This window comes from Diplotaxodon limnothrissa, linkage group LG10 (genome assembly GCF_057381915.1).
Source record: "Diplotaxodon limnothrissa isolate DT_005_m linkage group LG10, D_limnothrissa_male_GT1.1, whole genome shotgun sequence".
Taxonomy (NCBI): Eukaryota; Metazoa; Chordata; class Actinopteri; order Cichliformes; family Cichlidae; genus Diplotaxodon; species Diplotaxodon limnothrissa.
Genome location: NC_140605.1, coordinates 15,188,161 through 15,207,236, shown reverse-complemented (window position 1 = coordinate 15,207,236; position 19,076 = coordinate 15,188,161). Strand labels below are relative to the sequence as shown.

Here is a 19,076-nt window from a genome sequence, read left to right as displayed (position 1 = left end):
AACTTCAAACGGGCCTGTACATGTGCGTTCGTGAGCAGAGTGACCTTGCAGGCACTGCAGGATTTCACGGGGTAGTGTGTTACTAACTGTTTTCTTGATGACTATGGTCCCAGCTGCCTTGAGAACATTGACAAGTTCCTCCTGAGTAGTTCTGGGCTGGTTCCTCAGCATTGTAATTATCACTGAAACACCACAAGGTGAGATCTTGCGTGGAGCTCCAGAAGGAGAGAGATTGGCAGTTATTTTATGGTTCTTTTGTGAATTATTGCACCAACTGTTGTCACTTTCTCACCCAGCTGCTTGGCAATGGTCCTGTAACCCATTCCAGCCTCGTGTAGGTCCACAGTCTTGTCCCTGACATCCTTGGACAACTCTTTGGTCTTGACCATGGTGTAGAGCAGGGGTCCCCAACTCCAGGCCTCAAGGGCTGGTGTCCTGCAGTTTTTAGATGTGTCCTTGATCCAACACAACTGATTCAAATGGCTAAATTACCTCCTTAACATGTCTTGCAGTTCTCCAGAGGCTTGGCAATGAACTAATCATTTGATTCAGGTGTGTGGATCCAGGGTGAGATCTAAAACCTGCAGGACACTGGCCCTCGAGGCCTGTAGTTGGGGACCCCTGGTGTAGAGTTTGGAATCTAGATGGATTTATTGCTTCTATGCACAGCTGTCTTTTATACAGGTAACAAGTTGAGAAGGCTCAATGTCAGCTCATTACCTGTATAAAGTACACCTGGGAGCCAACAATCTTGCTGATTGATAGGAGATCAAATACTTATTTTCTTACTGAAAATGCAAATTAATTCATAACTTTTAAACAATTCATTTATCTTGATTTTCTTTGTTATTGTATCTCACTGTATTAATGAGCACATGTCCCATTGAGGATGCTGTTCTCACTGATGACGTCTTTAGTGAGAAATACAAAGACATGGCACTGAAATTAGAATCTTAGTCACCAGATCAGAAATCTTATGAAGGTAATGATCCAGATATCTATAATTATTGCCATAAGAAAGGTAAGTGAAAAAAAAAAAAATCAATTGCAAAAAGAAAAGGGAAAGATGTGCATTTTGCTAATTTGGCTGAACCAGTAGAAACATCTTAGATCAGTTTGAGTTATGCTTCATTCTCATATTTGTCATATTTGTGGTACTTGATACTGAGGAGAAAGTTCCAGCACAATTTTTACAGGATTCAGGAGCATCCCATACTTTCAAACCTGAAAGCTGTGTACAAGTCAGAGGAATGGGTCTGCAAACATGTGCCTATGCATAAAAGTTTGTGTTTTGTGGCTGGTGAGACTGGTGTATGTCCAAAAAACGTTTCCATTGTCAGTTCCAGCTGATCTGTCTGCGTCTTGGTCTGATATAGGAAGACACAGATGGCTTAGTATTGCTTGCATCTTAGGTAGGAAGTTAGACGAGGTTATTTTCTACAGAATTGCTTCTTTATTGCAGTTTTATAAAAAAATGTCTTCTGAAATCTGTGCTTCTCCTTAAAACGCAGATTTCTCTGCACACGTAAAGATTGGCCAAGTTGCCCAGATTATAACAAACCTCAATAACAATATAACTGCTACTCATATCTATCTAGTACCTCCCTCAAGCAGTTTGAACATCCAATTACTGACCGTATGAGTCCTCTTTCTCATTATAAATTGTGTTGTGCTCTTATTTGTTAACACTGATGCACCAGTCAAATAGATATCCAGCTGTGTTCTATCATTGCAACATCTGGAGTCAAGGCCATGAGCCAATTCATCTGCTCTGAGTGACCGAGACACGGTCAAAATACCAGATAAATGGAAGTCTTCTAAAAGCTCCCATGGTAGATTGCCTAAACCTTATCATGTGTGTAATTCCACGTAAGGAAACATTGGAGGAAGGTGAGAATAAACTTATAGAAATGCTAAATAAAACACTGGGGGATTTAGATGGGAAAAATGTAAACTTGTTCTTTTTAGACATGCAAACTCACACAAATGTGTAAGAATATGGTCTTACTTGAAGCAGGTAGCATATATGTTTAAATTAGTATTGCTGTGGGTACTTCCTCTAATTGGGCCTTCCCTTGTATTTTTAGAATTTAAACATGTGTTCACTTAGTAAAATCAGTACAGGGCATCTAAGGCAAAAAATATTAACAAAACCAGATTCTTTTCCCCTACCAAGGAAGGAAGATTGTGTTGACTAAATAGGGATGGTAAAAATTGTGGGTTTGCTCTTGGCAGGTTGCCCTTTCAAGAAGAAGAGCAGCATCTGTGTTTTTGTAACCCTGTCAAAACATATATTCTTACAGCATCATGCTGGTTAGACAGTGTAATGCAGCCCGAGAACAAAGTGGTGTGTGGGCTGCATTTTATTAGGATGGCATGGTGGTGAACATGGGCACATGGTCAGACCCCCTGAAGAGAGTGCAGGCAGCATTTGACAGATTAGCAAAGTCACATTTAGTCTGTGTAAATGTGAGTTTGCAAAAGCACCAAAAGCCTTGTCTCATTAATATAAAGGTTTAGGCAACACTGGGAATGCCTGTATTGCTGAAATGTATCACTGGTAACATTTTGGTTCTTTTTGGTAACACTTCTGCTTCTGCTGAAAGCTGATGCTGAATATATCTGGTCTCTGTTTGCTGGGAGGAATCTGACAGCATAAAAAGTCTTTTGTGCTTTGCTCCTGTGCTTGTTCCTCACCTATTTAGACCTTTTTCCATTCTCAGGTTGATGTTCAGTGCATTTATTTGGGCTTTTCAATATTTTGATATTTATTCTGGGTTATGTACTCTTGTACTGTTAACCTTTTGGCAGTCAATCCAAACTTCTTATCGCTGATTTCATATTTGTCACATACACCTTGTGCTAATGTTGTGCTTTGCTACAAATGCCTCCCCATTATATTCAGTATATTCCAACGCTCCTGTTTTTGATAAGCTCTTAGAAATGCTTACTCTGGGTCCAAGGTTGCTGTGTCAATGAGACTAGAAGGGAAGGAAATATTAGGTCTACTGTGATGCACGAAGTACCTGCTGACAATGGTTACATTTGTGAATAATAAAGGGCAAGAACTTTAACCATAAAAAGATCCAGATTAAATTCAGACTGAAAGATCAGGGGAAAGAGAGGAAATGCCTGATTCAAACTTGGCCTCTGCAGTGGACCTTTAGAATATGAGTTGCTCAACTCAGTGAGTCACACTAGTGTCCAGAAGTGATGGAAGACTATTTTGATTTGCTCATTTAGAGTGAGAAGCTAATTCCTTTCTTTTGACTGAGGATTTTTAAAGATTGGGACACTGTAAATGCGCCTGAGTCGCTCGTTTATAGTAACGTCTGTCACCTGGATCGATGGTTCATCTGAAGGCTGTCGTGGTCCCGGGTCAGCTGACCCAGTCTTGAGTTTTACGGGCTTTCCAGTTTTTTGTTTATTTAATGTGAGATATTTGGGTTGTGTAATGTCTGTATTATTTTGTGTACTCATCCATGTTCCAAATTACTTTAGAGTTTAGTTCTCCCCAGTGTTTCATCCTCTCCTGTCAAGTCTGTGTTTAGTCAGTCTTGTCTTATTTATGGTTTCCGTGTTCTGTCACCCATTGTTTTATTGTGAGAGTACTTCATCTCATTGCATTCTGTTAAGTGTTATTCCTGATTTATCCCTGTTGTGTTCCCAGCTGTATCCACTTCCCTAATTACACCTGTTCATTGCCAGGATGCTGAGTCACCTTCCCTCCGGCTCTCCCAGATCCAGTGTCTCTATCCCCAGTGTTCACAGTTTAGGTATGCTTTTTTTTTATGCATTATGTTTGTAGGGTTAACACTAACACCAACCCTAACACAGTAATGTTTACATATGATTTTATACTTAATAACATACCAATTTGTGTCAGAGACACACAGCATAACAATCCCGAGCACAGGCTGTTGGGTGGTGGAGGCCATGAGAGAGGGGCCAGGTGGCTCTCATTTGGTGGTTAAGTACTGATTGATCAATCCATTATCCAATCTTCCATGCCACATAAACACGCGCACACACAACCCACATGATCTTGGGTCATAACATAATACATGCTTACACTTCATCCCACCATCATTATTTTAATTTTTTTATTCTGTTGTCTGAGCAAATCATCCCCAGATCACTTGCAAATGCTTCTCACCCAGTCTTCTGAAAGGTCCCACATAACAGGTTTCTTCCTTCTCACTGTCACTAAGTCCTTGCTCATAGTGAGTCATAGACTGTCGGGGATTTCTTGTATTATTGTAGGGTTTGTTTACAGTGTAAAGCGCCTTGAGGTGACTCATGTTGTGATTTACCACAATATGAATTGAACTGACACTGCCTCTCCATAAGGTTCAGTGTTCAATTCAAGATTTCGTTGATCATTTTAGGGCTATTCAAGGTCAGCTGTTTCCCTATATTAGTAAAGTACTATATCAATTCGTAATCACTACGTCTCTGAAATCATCTGCTCAGTACTTGGTGGTTGTATCTTGGTCCAGGTTAAAGAAAAAGGAGATTAAGCTTTTGAGATTCTGCCCTCCCAAGATTTTGGTTTAGTTTTGATTATGAAACACTTTCTGACTTTTGTTCTTGAAAGGGCCATATAATTATATGATGATAAAATCACATCAGCACTTTCATATTACAAAATATGAATATTACAAAAGTGGAGTTTGCTGAGGTTCACTTAACAACTACACTGCAGAAGTGGTTTATAAAACTTGCAGCAATAATTTTCAGTCATCATGATCACTATCATAATTTCTGTTAACTAAACAAAAGCTTCCAGTAGACCAGTCCCTTTCCCAGCTGGGATAGGCTCCAGGCCCTTTTTTTGTTTGGATGGGTAAAAAAATACAATTAAATCAGATTGGAGCATGAACAAACAGGAAAATGAAAACAAACAAAAGATCAAAACACAATGTGGGAGCTGGGGGAGTATAGGCAGTCTGAGCAGGCCGGGCGGTCCTCATGCATAAACATATGCTTTATGTATACGCACTTTATGTGCATGCACAGCTAAAACAAACAAGTTAGTTTATTTTTTTATACAGCTGTAACGAGGAGCATCTGGAAGTAAAATGTCAGAAATAAAATATTCCCCCGCCTTTATGTTTTGTGTAGGTTGCCACGTCAATGATCTTGAGGTATTTTAGCGGTTTTGCTCTATTTGGTGTCCTGCTTGACTTTAACACATCAATCAGATTCAGCTGAGTGGGAATGAAGTACCACGACCAGCCAAGTCATTCAGAACATCAGGAATGTCCTAATAGCTACAGACAGATGACAGTACTGACAAGCACAGTGAATGAGTTATGACTTGAAATTAATATTTCAAGTTAAAAAACAATCAAATCCAAATAAATACCTTTTGCACAGAAATGATTAGAGCATTTCTAGAAATAGAGGTAAAGTTAGAAGTGTGTGGTTATTTATTTTTCTACAGTGCTTTTCCCACTGTTACATCCACACAAACCCACTCAAACCAAATCTAAAGACTCTTTGCACAGCAAGCTTGCTGGGGGAAAATGCTCTTCTGGTACAGATTTGCCTTAGTGTTTAAAACAAAAATAACAAGGTATGTGTTGTATAAACCATTCCGATGATTCTTTTCCGTCAGGTCCCTCAGGAGATTTTACCCACCTTACATCCTATTGCCCAAATCCTATTTTGTTTTCCAGATACAACTGTGATGGATACATGATGAAAAAATTAAGATATTCATAATTTATATTACAAGAGTGGTATGTTGTTGACTTTGCTGAGGTTGGCTTACAGAGTACACTGCACAAGCATGTACAAAACATGCAACATTGATTATTATCATTATTTCTGTTGGATTACCACCACCACCATCTATCCCCCATGATAAGCAGTTAAAAAATGAATGAATGAATGAATGAATATCCAAGAATGCATGATGACACAGATGATGGAAAGACAAGGTTATCTGTATTTTTAGTGAATCACAGACATTTTAATAATAATAATAATGATGATAATAATAATGGATACTTTATTGATCCCCATGGGGAAATTACTTGTTTTTCTCTGCATTTGACCCATTCACTCAGTGAAGCAGTGGGCAGCCCACTAAGCAGGCGCCCAGGGAGCAGTGTGTAGGGACGGTACCTTGCTCAGGGGTACCTCAGGGTAGCCGTTAAGTGGATTCGAACCGCCGACCTTCCGATCATGGGGCGACCACTTTACCTACTGAGCTATCCCTGCCCCATTTAGGGCATTAATGTTCATACAGTATTTTATTGTTCTACCTGAATGCTTGTTTGTTCTTTGGCGTTGCTGGGAGGCCCATGATAAGTTGAATGAGGTTCAGAAAGTTGAGCTGATGTTATCAGTTTCAGCTGAAGCCTCACCCTTGTCCTGAATAACTCATAACTCGTTGGCTGCGTTACTATACTCACTCAGTATTCATTAATAAACTATGTAGCTTCTCTGTGTGACAAAGTGGGTGAGAAGACCATTTGTCTACATTCTTAGTTAACATTCTTGTTTTGATTTAACCATATTTCACATGTAATCTGCAATAGGCAAACATCTACTATCCCGGGTTTGTTTATGTTCTGCACTTTTACAGATTATATAATATAACATCTTGGTTTAAATCAATTCATACAAGTTTGTTAAGTTAACGTGTTATTTATTTCAACTGTTAATTTGTATTGTTTGAACTTACCTTTACCTACCTGTCTTCCAGAAGCAAAAGGAGGAAATGTAGTTCTACTTCCTGCTTTATACCTTCTGGGTTCATCTGAGGTCACAGGAAGAGACCAAGGGCAGGAGGGGAAGAATTCTTATAATTTAATAAAGTTGATTTTAAAGGGTTTATAAAGAAATATTTAATGTTGTGATATGTATTGATTACACCAGAGTTTATGTTGCCAGTCAAGAGGAGTAGTAGAGGATGAATATAATCATGTTCATCTCACCTACCTACTGAATGGAATAGTCCAGAGGAGAAAGTGTTTGATTAAGGGGACTATTTAAGCAGACGAACTCAGGTGTTTCAGAAGAAGGGTTCAGGTCAGTGTAGCTGTGTGCAGTTTGACCTTAATTTCCGTTGATTTAAGTTCAGTTATGTTTATTTGAATTGAGTTTATTATAGAGTTGAGTTTCTTATTTGTTTCTTTGTAAATATTCTTGGGCCACAGAATGGTGAATAAATCACTTGCTACACTGGACAGCATCAGTCTCCTGCACTTCTTTGACCGCTTAAGTCGAGTCCTACCACACTCTGCAAAACCACGTCTCACACTTATTTGCGATCTGGAGTGAACAAAGCGTTCTCCAGTGCGCCCCAGTAATCTTTGCCAATGAAAAAAAAAAAAAAATGGAGTATGTGTTTGCTTCCTACAAACTTACATTCTGTTAAAACAGAAAATCCCTTTTCTCTTTTTTTAGTTTATATTTTTTTAATGCGAAGATGTAAAGAAGAGACCTTGAACATTATTCTTTATTTTAATTAGAATTAAGCACATAATGAAATACATCAAACCCAAATAAGAGCATAAAATACATTCATTACAAGCACTATTATTCCATAAAATATGCTTTAACATATAAAAGCTGGTAAGAATAACACTCAACACCAACTTGATAGCCTAATTTTATAGTATATGTTCTATTGCTTTCTAAAACCCACCAACCCCAACAGGATCAGAAATCAAAAAGATATATGTGATCCATTAATTTAAAAATTTAAACATTCATTATTTATTTGGACTAAATGGATGGCAGCCAAAAAGCACTTTCAATGTCATAAAAATTGGATCAACTCTATGATTTAATACAATAAATGGTGTTTGGCAAGGGTTGCACAGAAATAGATGTAACATTGTTTGGCAGGTTAGTTTGGATAAAGTTCAAGCCTCCAAAAACGGGGGGGGGGATTAAAACTGGCAAAGACATGTGGCATTTGAAACAACTAACTGGTTCAATTTCTCCATTTAATTCATCCATAGGTGTCAGCAAAGTTCCTTGACTCCAAGTATTTAGTAATAACTTTGTTGAAATCCATTTAACATTTATGAAACACATATTTTACACTTTACACAAAAACAAAAACAGTCTTTATTGTGTGAGCTGACTGGCAAGAATTGAGGCATGAGGTAAACAACAAACAGATTTCACTAAAAACGTTATTTCTCCACAACATCAATACAAATCCATGCGAAATGAACCAGATAAGAAATCATAAGTAGTAAAAAAACATATTTAAAAAACGTAATCCCAAAGTAAGTTCTCCTCCCTTAACAAATAGGCAAGTGTCATAGCTAAAAAGTAAACAACGATAGGATACTTTCTGGTACAGTGAAGCAGTCCAGTTAACAGGCCAGTTCAAACATTTATATAGAAAGGTATACACAAAAATACAAAAAATATAGTATATTGGAATAATATGTAGTTATATGATATAATACAAACACAGACAAACCAGAGGTGGGACCAAGTCATTGTTTTGCAAGTCTCAAGTAAGTCTCAAGTCTCATCCTAGCATATTTATATGCATATTTATAATTACACGGTTCTTGGAGTGAGTGCATACACTCATGAAGTTTAGTAACTTCAGGTCACTGCAACAAGCCCAGGTACAGTTTACCGACGGATGGGTACAGGACCTTGAAATGCACCGTGTAGAACGAAAGACCATCGTACGTATCATAAGTTTACCAGTCTCACAAATCGTCGTCATAAATACACATTCCTTAACAGTTTATTAATAGGACCTTTGAGCTCAACGGTAATTAATTAGTAGTGGAAATAATTTCGCAATATTGTGTCAGGACAATTCACTATTTATGCACAATAAACAAAGGAGCATAGCGCGACAATTTCTGTTCAGCGCCAGACTTGCTTGTAACCTATATCACCAATTATGTTAAGAAAAATGACGTATTAACTACTAAAAAACACTGACCTTCGTGTAAATGCTTGGAGCAGACTAACCTGTGAGCTGGAGGGTTCTGGGACGTTATATTTGATCTTTGAATGGCTGCAATCCAGGCCATCCGTCGCGTCTTTGTTACTTCGGAAACATGGCTCGAACAATTTCTCTTCAACGACGTAATCCGATAACAACCGATCTCTTTACCCGTCGGCTTCCCGTGGCTGTCATGCGACCGGCTATTGCAGTTAATAATACAACGGCTTCTTGACATTTTTGTGTTTCCTTTTTATCGCTGTATAACTGATTTTAATTGAAAGCCTGCGTGCGCTAGTACCGCTTGCCACGAGTTCCCAGAATCCTTTGCGGTTCTACCCGTGAATGACGTCACATTTTCAATCTCTATATAATATGCATGTTAAATTTTATATTTGGGGTAAAATATCAAGTCTTTTCAAGTAAACCGGTTCAAGTCCAATTCAAGTCCCAAGTCATTGGTGTAAAAGTCCAAGTCAAGTCACAAGTCTTAGAACATTTTTTCAAGTCAAGTCTAAAGTCATAAAATTAATGACTCGAGTCTGACTCGAGTCCAAGTCATGTGACTCGAGTCCACACCTCTGAGACAAACTATGACCTTCAGTCTAAATGTAATATCTTCTGAAACATGTGATTACAATCTCACTGTCTGCATGCTATGCCATCTTTGAGTGCTTCATTGTGCCTTTTGAAACTACAGAACCTAAACAATGACTGAGGAGGAGTGCAACAGTAAAATATTTATATGAGGTCCTCTTTGCGTCGGAGGAAGGTACAGCTTTTCTTGCCTTTTTAGGCTTGTGTGGGACCAAGAAGGGGACGCCTGGCAAACAGGGATGTAAGCAGAGACTCCACTCTTTTCTCTTGCACTGGTTTCTTCCTGAGATCCAAAGGACAGCTTAGTGCTCTGTTTGCTTTTTATCTGCATGTTGGCACATTTTGTAATGGGTGTGAATATACTTACAGTTTGAACATTGCCCACGCACACAGAGACAGCACTAGCAGTGCAATAATGGCAACAGCGATGTAAATGTAGACAGGTATGGCATCCCATATGGCATCTGGTTCAGGTGTCACGTCTTTCTGCTCTATAATAAGCACACAAAAGTAAAATCAGGTTGGAGAACAGCTGCTCATCTTCGATGAAACACATCAACAAAACGCTATAAAGTGAGGTCAACTGAAATCTGTATAACTACGAATCAGCACAAACAAACTGTCCAATATATAAGATCTGTATTTGCACGGTTTGCAGACAGAACACGTTCTCCATGCATTGTCCAAATTTTAAATTTCTTGTTGCTTGCTGTAATGGACTGGTGGACTATGAGAGTTGGGATAGGCTTTAGCCCCACCTCCTGCCTACCCGTGACTGGATTAGCGGGAAATAAATGGACTTTTCTGTTGAAAAGCATAATTATCAGAAGTTGTTGTAGTAGTACAATGAGAGTAGTAGTAATAGCACTATACTAGAAAGTCTGATGTCTTTGTCTAAACCAACTCCAGGCCTTATTAAATGGTTAAATGATGTCCTCAACATGTCTTGCCTGGTAATGAACTCATCATTTGACTCAGGTGTGTTGACCCAGGGTGATATCTAAAACCTGCAGGACCCTCGAGGCCTGGAGTTGCCCACCCCTGGTCTAAACCAACCAACTGGATCTCAATGAAAGACTCACACGAGCACACCAATAAAAAATTTTATTCTGTGAAACTTCATAGGCCAAAAATACAATCGTATCCTGCATACTAATGCTTACAATCATAGTCTGAACAAATGTTTCTAAGTAGCAGTTGAAATGATTTAAAACAGGACAAGGGAAGGTCCGTTTTATGGCATGGTTCAGCGACTATTTACTTTATAGAGGCCACAATAAAAAGTTTGGGACACAACTGATCCTCCACATTGTACACCACCGCTCTGGCCTTAAAGTGCCTTTCAGATGTAGAAAAATGTTACATCTTACAAGATGCATTTTATTTACAACCTGTTGCTATGTTGAGATATCAATCATTACATTCACAACAGAAAGAAAAAAGAATTACACAGAAAATTAACACAACAATCTACATAAATTCTAATATTCCGTCTTTCATTGGATTAGACTGGAGATGTTCTTTTTTGTGTTTTGGATTTTGGACATTGGATTAATACTTTTGCAACATTAATTTGTCCAACATGTTATAAAATATTGTGCCGAGCCTGGATGAAAATGATCCTTCAGCTTTTCCTTCAGGGGACTTTCCAATCGTGGCAACATCGGTGGCTACAAAAAGCAAGAAAAAGAAGAAATCAGAACATTGTTATGCATATTTCGCTACATTGGTTGTATTGACATAAATTGAAGCGTACTGCATGCTTGAATGAGATAATCTTAAAACTTACTATTTCTTGGTGGCGTCAGGATCTTCCAGCTTGAAATCAACGAGACTACTATGAGGGTTTAGCAGGACTTGTTGCTAACAAAAGAAATGCTTTACAGCTTAGTTTGTAAATCCTTTACTTACAGGAAACACACTTTGAACAGATCGCTTAGGAATATGAGATGAAAAGTAACACTCAGGAATTTAAAGCCTTAATGCTGAATCGGTCAACTAATCACTTTGTGTTATCCAACATCATGTAGTAGCTGGAAAGGAGGGGCAGAGAGAGAAGGGGAAAGACACGCTGCAAAGGGCCGTGGGTCTGACCCGAACCCGGACTGGCCACTGTCAGCCGTGTGGCATGTGGCCGACTGCTCAAAGCACCGAGCCAAACTGGCGCCTAATCTTTTGTTTTTTAGTATAAATGTCTTTATTTTTTCCAAAACAGGCAGTTCCAAGCTTTTGGCTTTTGTTATGTTTAATGGGGGGGGCTTTTTGTATTTTGATTAGTTGATTGTATTTTGATAAATATTCCTACTGCCCTAGGAAACCAAGAGTGCCACTTCCCAATATCAGTTACAAACTCATCAAAAAAAGAATGGCTTTTTTGTGTCAAAAGAAGAAATTATATGGTTTTTAAATGAAAACCTGAAAACATCCAGTACTCCAGAGAGCCAAAAAATAAGACGTTTTTGTGCGAAACATTCTTACCTGGTTGGCATACTGGATGGCTCCAGTCACTCCAGTAGCTCGTGCTCGCACAGTACTTATGCACCTTAGACCGAACCCTGAAGCAGTGGGTCTTGTTGATGTCGATGGACAAACTCAGGCTTGTCCGCCCTCCTGGCAGAGATTTTGTCTGTCAATGAAAAAGAAAGTAAATAATTACTACAACAACAGAGTTAACAGACCCAAAAAGTACTTAAGTTTTGATGAGTTTCGTCATCTTCATTTCGGTTTTATGACAGTTTAACTCACTCACCACTTTGCTGTCTAACAGTGTTAAGCAGCTGTTTTTGATCTGGAAAACCAGATTTACACTTCTTGTAAGTACTGGGTCTTTAATGCAGAGTTCTGGGCTAATACCCAAGCTTAAGCACTGGGCATCTGACCAATTAAGGCTACACTGCTTTGTCAAGCAGACAGCTTTCAGCTGCGTCTCAAAGACTCGTAACCCTATTTTATTTTGTACTTCATGGTACACTTAAATTCCCTTTGTAACCTCATTAATCTCCACTCAGTGATGGTCATGAGGATTTGTTTTAAAATTTGAGTTTTTACTTATTTTTTTATTGTTCTATTTACTTTAAAACACATCCATCATTTTTTTCTTGACCTTTTACTGTGGGATTAAAAAAAATAATTGCATAGCAAAGCAAAACCACAGACTCTAATAGTTTCCACTTTTTAAAGGTCTATAAAACCACAAAGTCAAATTGTTAGCAGCTTTGTTATTAGCTGCCCAAAGCCACAGTGCCTGAAGTAATGTTAAGGCATTCCTTTCAATAAAAAGATATTTGATGAATGAAAAAGTTTGCATGTTTAATAAAGCGTGCACAGCTAAAACAAACAAGTTAGTTAATTTTTTTTTATACAGGTGTAAAGTGGAATGTCTGGATGTACAACAAAGGAAAAATGTCAGAAATAAAATGTTCTCCCACCTTTATGTTTTGTCTAGGTTGCTGTGTTAATACCAGTGATCTTGAGGTATTTTAGTGGTTTTGCTCTATTATTGTGTTAAAGTCAAGTGTGACACCAATTAGATTCAGGTGAGTGGGAATGAAGTACCATGACCTGTCAAGTCATTCAAAACATCAGGAATGTGCTAATAGCTACAGACAGCTGATAGCAGTGGCAAACACCATGAATGACTTATGACTTGATTCATTTTTTCAGTTAAAGAAGACTCAAATCTAAATAAATATTAATGCAATTAAGCTTTTGCACAGAAATGATTGGAGCATTTCTAGAAATAAAGACAAAGTGAGAACGTGAATTTTTAAGGTGGATTTTTTGCAGTTTGAGACATAAAGCTCTTCCCTGAATGTTTACAATCTCAAATCCTGTGTTTACTTGTTTTTATGCAATGCGTTCCCCACTTTTACATCCCCACAAACCCACTCAAACCAAATCTAAAGACTCTTTGCACAGCAAGGTGGAAGGGAAAATGCTCTTGTGATACAGATTTGCCTTAGAGTTAAAAATAATATTAATAACAAAGCACATGTTGTATAAACCATACCGATGGTTTTTTTCCATCAGGTCCTTCTTGAGTGTGTTCCACCTCATATTCTAGACAGTGGCCAGGAACCTTTCCATCTGGATGTTCCCAGTGTAGTTCAAACTTGTCAGGACCTGTTTGCAGATGCAGTTTTTTTGTGGCTGCACACTTCACTGCATAAATGCATCAAGAACACAGGAAAACAAAATCAGCAATTGTGATAGCATGCAAGGAGGTATTACAGATGTTGCGGATCTCGGTCAAATCAAAGTTGAGCAAGCGGTGAGTCAAAACTGGAGCAGGAAATGTATTTACCATGGTTCTGGATTTGCAGGGAGGCAAACGTTGGTTTTAGTGGCCCCTCAGGAGAGCTTCCATTTAAACAGAAGTTGATATCAGTGAATACAGGAAGCGGTACATCTGCAAATGTGCACCCTATCGTGACACCGCCTGATGTCTTGTACTTTGGGCATTCCTCAGCCTGTCCAAGTTCTTTGTGCCTGCAGAACAAACAGATCAGATAAGCTTCTGTATCCACATCCTGCTTTACATAATGTGACAACATCAAATCTTAACTAGAAAAATTTGCATTTCCTGCGAAAATGCAGTGTGGATGCTTAAAGCTGAAGCTGTATGCAAAAACTAGCTGAAAAAGCTGAAAAGTTGCAGAAATTGTAAAAACTTTGCAGAAGCAAAAGAAGTTTGCTAAAATGGAATAACTTAGCAGAACTGCAATATCTTAGAGGAAACATAATACTTGGCAGAAATACAATAGCATAGCAGAATTTAGCAGAAATATTGTAACTTACCAGAAACATAACTTCTCAAAAATACAAGAATTTAGGAGAAATAGTATAAGATAACAGAAAGAATATATTTAGCCAAAAATACTTAAACATTACAGAAACACTATGATTTAGAAAAATAGTACAACAGAGCAGAAATATTGTGATTTACCAGAGACACTGTGATGAACTATGAATATTGTAATTTTAAATTAAGACTATGTTTTAGCACAAATATTATAATTTGGCAGAAATACTATAATTTAGCAGAAATACTATATTAAGCACAAATCCTATAAAAAGCAGAAATGGTATGATTAAGCATAAATACTACATTTAGTAGAAATACTTTGTTTTAGCACAAATCCCATAAAAAGCAGAAATACTGTACTATGATTTAGTAGAAAAACTATAATTAATCAGAAATACTATAATTTAGCAGAAATACTATATTAAGCACAAATCCTATGAAAAGCAGAAATAATATGATTAAGCATAAATACTACATTTAGCAGAAATACTATAAAAAGCACAAATCCTATAAAAGCAGAAATAGTATATTAAGCACAAATCTTATAAAATAGCAGAAATAGTATGATTTAGCACAATAGTAATAAGTTAAACAGAAAAATTGGAAAAGCAAAATGGACAGCTGAAAAAATGCTGAACATGCTGAGGGTCCCTCAAATATACTTGTTAAATGAAAAAATCAGCAAAAAAATGCACAGGGAGAGAGAAGTAAGTTTCTAGGTCAGCCTGGGAGCTGCTGAATTTGAATCCACCAATCAGAGAGCCTGTGTACTTTTTCCCGCCAAAACATGTGCCTCTTTTTACACAGAGAGGCACAGGATTATTGCAGCCTATTTCTCATAGTGAGGACTCCCCTCAAACAAATGACCATAATTTCCAAACCGTAGGGGCTAGAGCGGTCATTCTTACACCGTTTTGTTCAGAAGAGATGGGGGAATCTTCCAGTGTTTACAATTTATCATTAAAATATGAATTATTAAAGATATTTGACTTCTAATGCACCATAACTGAGTAGAGCGAAGCAAAAACTGGCTTGACTTGCCCTCAAACAACGCTTTGTGACTTGAAATCTATTTGGAGTATCGATATCATTCTTTCACCGTAAGAGACAGCAGGCTTTGGTGAACAATCATGGAAATTTTCAGGTCTCTGTGGAAATCCAACAAAAAGTTATGACGAGAGAAAAAAGTGGTTCATTTCTACAGTTTGAAATCTGAAGAAATCTGAGCGAAGGACGAATTTCCTACCCTCAAACAAGTCCAACTCATTTCAGAACGGTAATAGGTGAGAAAGAAATTCTTGAATTGTGAGCGTCAGGGGTGTCTGAAGCTATTCGGGGACAAGCCTCATGTCTTAAAGTCGCTTCGTTAAGGAGATATGACGATTCGAATATGCCTCTCATTACAGAAATCCAGCGATGATTTTGAACAAGCTCTCCATTGACTTTATATGGAGAGTTTTGAGACCTTGTGTTGGTCTGAGGAGATTTGCAAAAATTCTATAAATCCCACAACAATGATAGTGACATTTTCTGAAAGCCAGCAAAAATACCTACGTTTTGATGTATAATTTGTGGAAGCAAGTAGCAGGAAGTTGTTCGGACATGAAGAGAAGACTGCAAAACCTTCAGTGACACACTGGAAGCCAAGAGCATAGCAACCATAACAACGCATGTATTTTGTGAAAAATCACAATTTTGCAACTCAAAACTTTAAGAGGCATAAAAGTAAAACAGTAGAAGATTTGAAAAAGCTGAATCATACCTGAATAGCCCAATAATTTGTGAACATTTTAAAATTTGAATGGTTGTTCTAGGTGAAAATATGAGGAAGTAGTTAAGTTTCAAAAACAAGCAAAATTTAGCAGAATTGCAGAAGTTTCCCATTCATTTCAATGGGACAAATTAAAGGAAAAAAGTGGAATATTTTAAAAAGTATAATAGTTAAAAATAGCAAAAGTCATAGCCGGAAAGAGCAAAAATAGCTGAATAGTTTAAAATTTGAACGGTGAAAATCGGCTGAAAATTGTGGAAGTAGTTTAACGGCGAAAAGTGTACGGAAGTCCTAAGAATAATAATAATAATAACTAGAAAAATTTGCATTTCCTGCGAAAATGCAGTGTGGATGCTTAAAGCTGAAGCTGTATGCAAAAAGTAGCTGAAAAAGCTGAAAAGTTGCAGAAATTGTAAAAACTTTGCAGAAGCAAAAGAAGTTTGCTAAAATGGAATAACTTAGCAGAACTGCAATATCTTAGAGGAAACATAATACTTGGCAGAAATACAATAGCATAGCAGAATTTAGCAGAAATATTGTAACTTACCAGAAATATGATAACTTCTCAAAAATACAAGAATTTAGGAGAAATAGTATAAGATAACAGAAAGAATATATTTAGCCAAAAATACTTAAACATTACAGAAACACTATGATTTAGAAAAATAGTACAACAGAGCAGAAATATTGTGATTTACCAGAGACACTGTGATGAACTATGAATATTGTAATTTTAAATTAAGACTATGTTTTAGCACAAATATTATAATTTGGCAGAAATACTATAATTTAGCAGAAATACTATATTAAGCACAAATCCTATAAAAAGCAGAAATGGTATGATTAAGCATAAATACTACATTTAGTAGAAATACTTTGTTTTAGCACAAATCCCATAAAAAGCAGAAATACTGTACTATGATTTAGTAGAAAAACTATAATTAATCAGAAATACTAAATTTAGCAGAAATACTATATTAAGCACAAATCCTATGAAAAGCAGAAATAGTATGATTAAGCATAAATACTACATTTAGCAGAAATACTATATTAAGCACAAAGCCTATAAAAGCAGAAATAGTATATTAAGCACAAATCTTATAAAATAGCAGAAACAGTATGATTTAGCACAATAGTAATAAGTTAAACAGAAAAATTGGAAAAGCAAAATGGACAGCTGAAAAAATGCTGAACATGCTGAGGGTCCCTCAAATATACTTGTTAAATGACAAAAATCTGCAAAAACATTTATTACAGCCACACAATCACAAATATGTACACATGAGGAAACACACATGCACAGAGAGACCCACACACAAGATCCAATTCAGTCAACCAGTCTAAATATATTGAATTTAAATCTTAGAATGAGATCATCCCATTAAAAGCCTTTCTCTCTCTCTCTCTCTCTCTCTCTCTCTCTCTCTCTCTCTCTCTCTCTCTGTCACACACACACACACACACACACACACACACACACACACAGGGAGAGAGAACTAAGTTTCTAGGTCAGCCTGGGAGCTGGTGAATTTGAATCCACCAATCAGAGAGGCTGTGCACTTTTCCCCACCAAAACAGGTGCATCTGTTTACACACGCAGCAGCACAGAGAGACACAGGATTTTTGCAGTCTATTTCTCATAGTGACGACTCCCCTCAAACAAATGACCGTAATTTCCTAACCGTAGGGGCTAGAACGGTCATTCTTACACCGTTTTGTTCAGAAGAGATGGGGGAATCTTCAAGTGTTGACAATTTAATATTAAAATATGAATTTTTAGAGATATATGACATGGATGACTTGTTGACTTAGAAGCCACGAATTCCCCAATATGCAAATTTGAATGCCTGAGACCACATATGTGATTGGCTGGCTGGGAAGCTGTGCAGGCCCTGATTTGTGGATTTGAATTCCTCAGCCCTCAGATATGATTGGCTGGCTTAGAAGCCACGAAGGCCCCAATATGCAAATTTGAATGCCTCAGGACACTTATTTGATTGGCTGGGAAACTGTGCAGGCCCTGATTTGAAAATTTGAATGTCTCAGTCCTCACAGAGGATTGGCTGCCTGGGGACCTGGCAGAAATATATAGAAATACTATTATTAAGCATAAATACTACATTTAGTAGAAATACTATGTTTTAGCACAAATATTATAAAAAGAAGAAAAACTATAATTTAGCAGAAATACTATATTAAGCACAAATCCTATGAAAAGCAGAAATAGTATGATTTAGCAGAAATACTGTATTTAGCACAAGTACCGAAAAGTACCAGAAATACTATGATTTAGCAGAATAGTAATAACTTATTGAAACACAAATGCACAGAGGGACACACAAACACAGGCTCTAATCCAGTCAACCAGTCTAACTATGTTCAATTTAAATCCTACAATGACATGCTGTCAAATAAGGGCAGGGTCCTCTCTCTCCCACTAAACACACACACACACACACACACACACACACACACACACACACACACAGGGAGAGAGGACTAAGTTTCTAGGTCAGCCTGGGAGCTGCTGAATTTGAATCCACCAATCAGAGAGGCTGTTTACGTTTTCCCGCCAAAACAGGTGCCTCTTTTTACACACGCAGCACAGAGACATAGACCTGCTTCTTTCAGTTTATTTCACATAGTGAGGATTCCCCTCAAACAAATGACCATAATTTCCTAACCATAGGGGCTAGAGCGGTCATTCTTACACCGTTTTGTTCAGAAGAGATGGGGGAATCTTCAAGTGTTGACAATTTATCATTAAAATATGAATTTTTAGAGATATATGACATGGATGACTTGTTGACTTAGAAGCCACGAATTCCCCAATATGCAAATTTGAATACCTGGAGCCCACATACATGATTGGCTGGCTGGGAAGCTGTGCAGGCCCTGATTTGTGGATTTGAATTCCTCAGCCCTCAGATATGATTGGCTGGCTTAGAAGCCATGAAGGCCCCAAT

The 19,076-nt window shown here is 37.6% G+C and overlaps 1 protein-coding gene across 1 annotated transcript in view; it reads right to left on the bottom strand.

The window, feature by feature from the left end:
• Positions 1-9,506: 9,506 nt before the first annotated feature.
• il13ra2 (interleukin 13 receptor, alpha 2) overlaps positions 9,507-19,076 on the bottom strand; it is a 28,305-nt gene continuing 18,735 nt past the window's right edge. The window contains exons 6-10 of the mRNA XM_085363669.1: positions 13,839-14,023; positions 13,545-13,696; positions 12,014-12,161; positions 9,903-10,026; positions 9,507-9,818 (exon numbers count right to left, since the gene is read on the bottom strand). Coding sequence (XP_085219795.1) covers positions 9,731-9,818; positions 9,903-10,026; positions 12,014-12,161; positions 13,545-13,696; positions 13,839-14,023 — 697 coding nt within the window. The 3' untranslated portion in view covers positions 9,507-9,730. The remainder of the gene's footprint in view (positions 9,819-9,902; positions 10,027-12,013; positions 12,162-13,544; positions 13,697-13,838; positions 14,024-19,076) is intronic.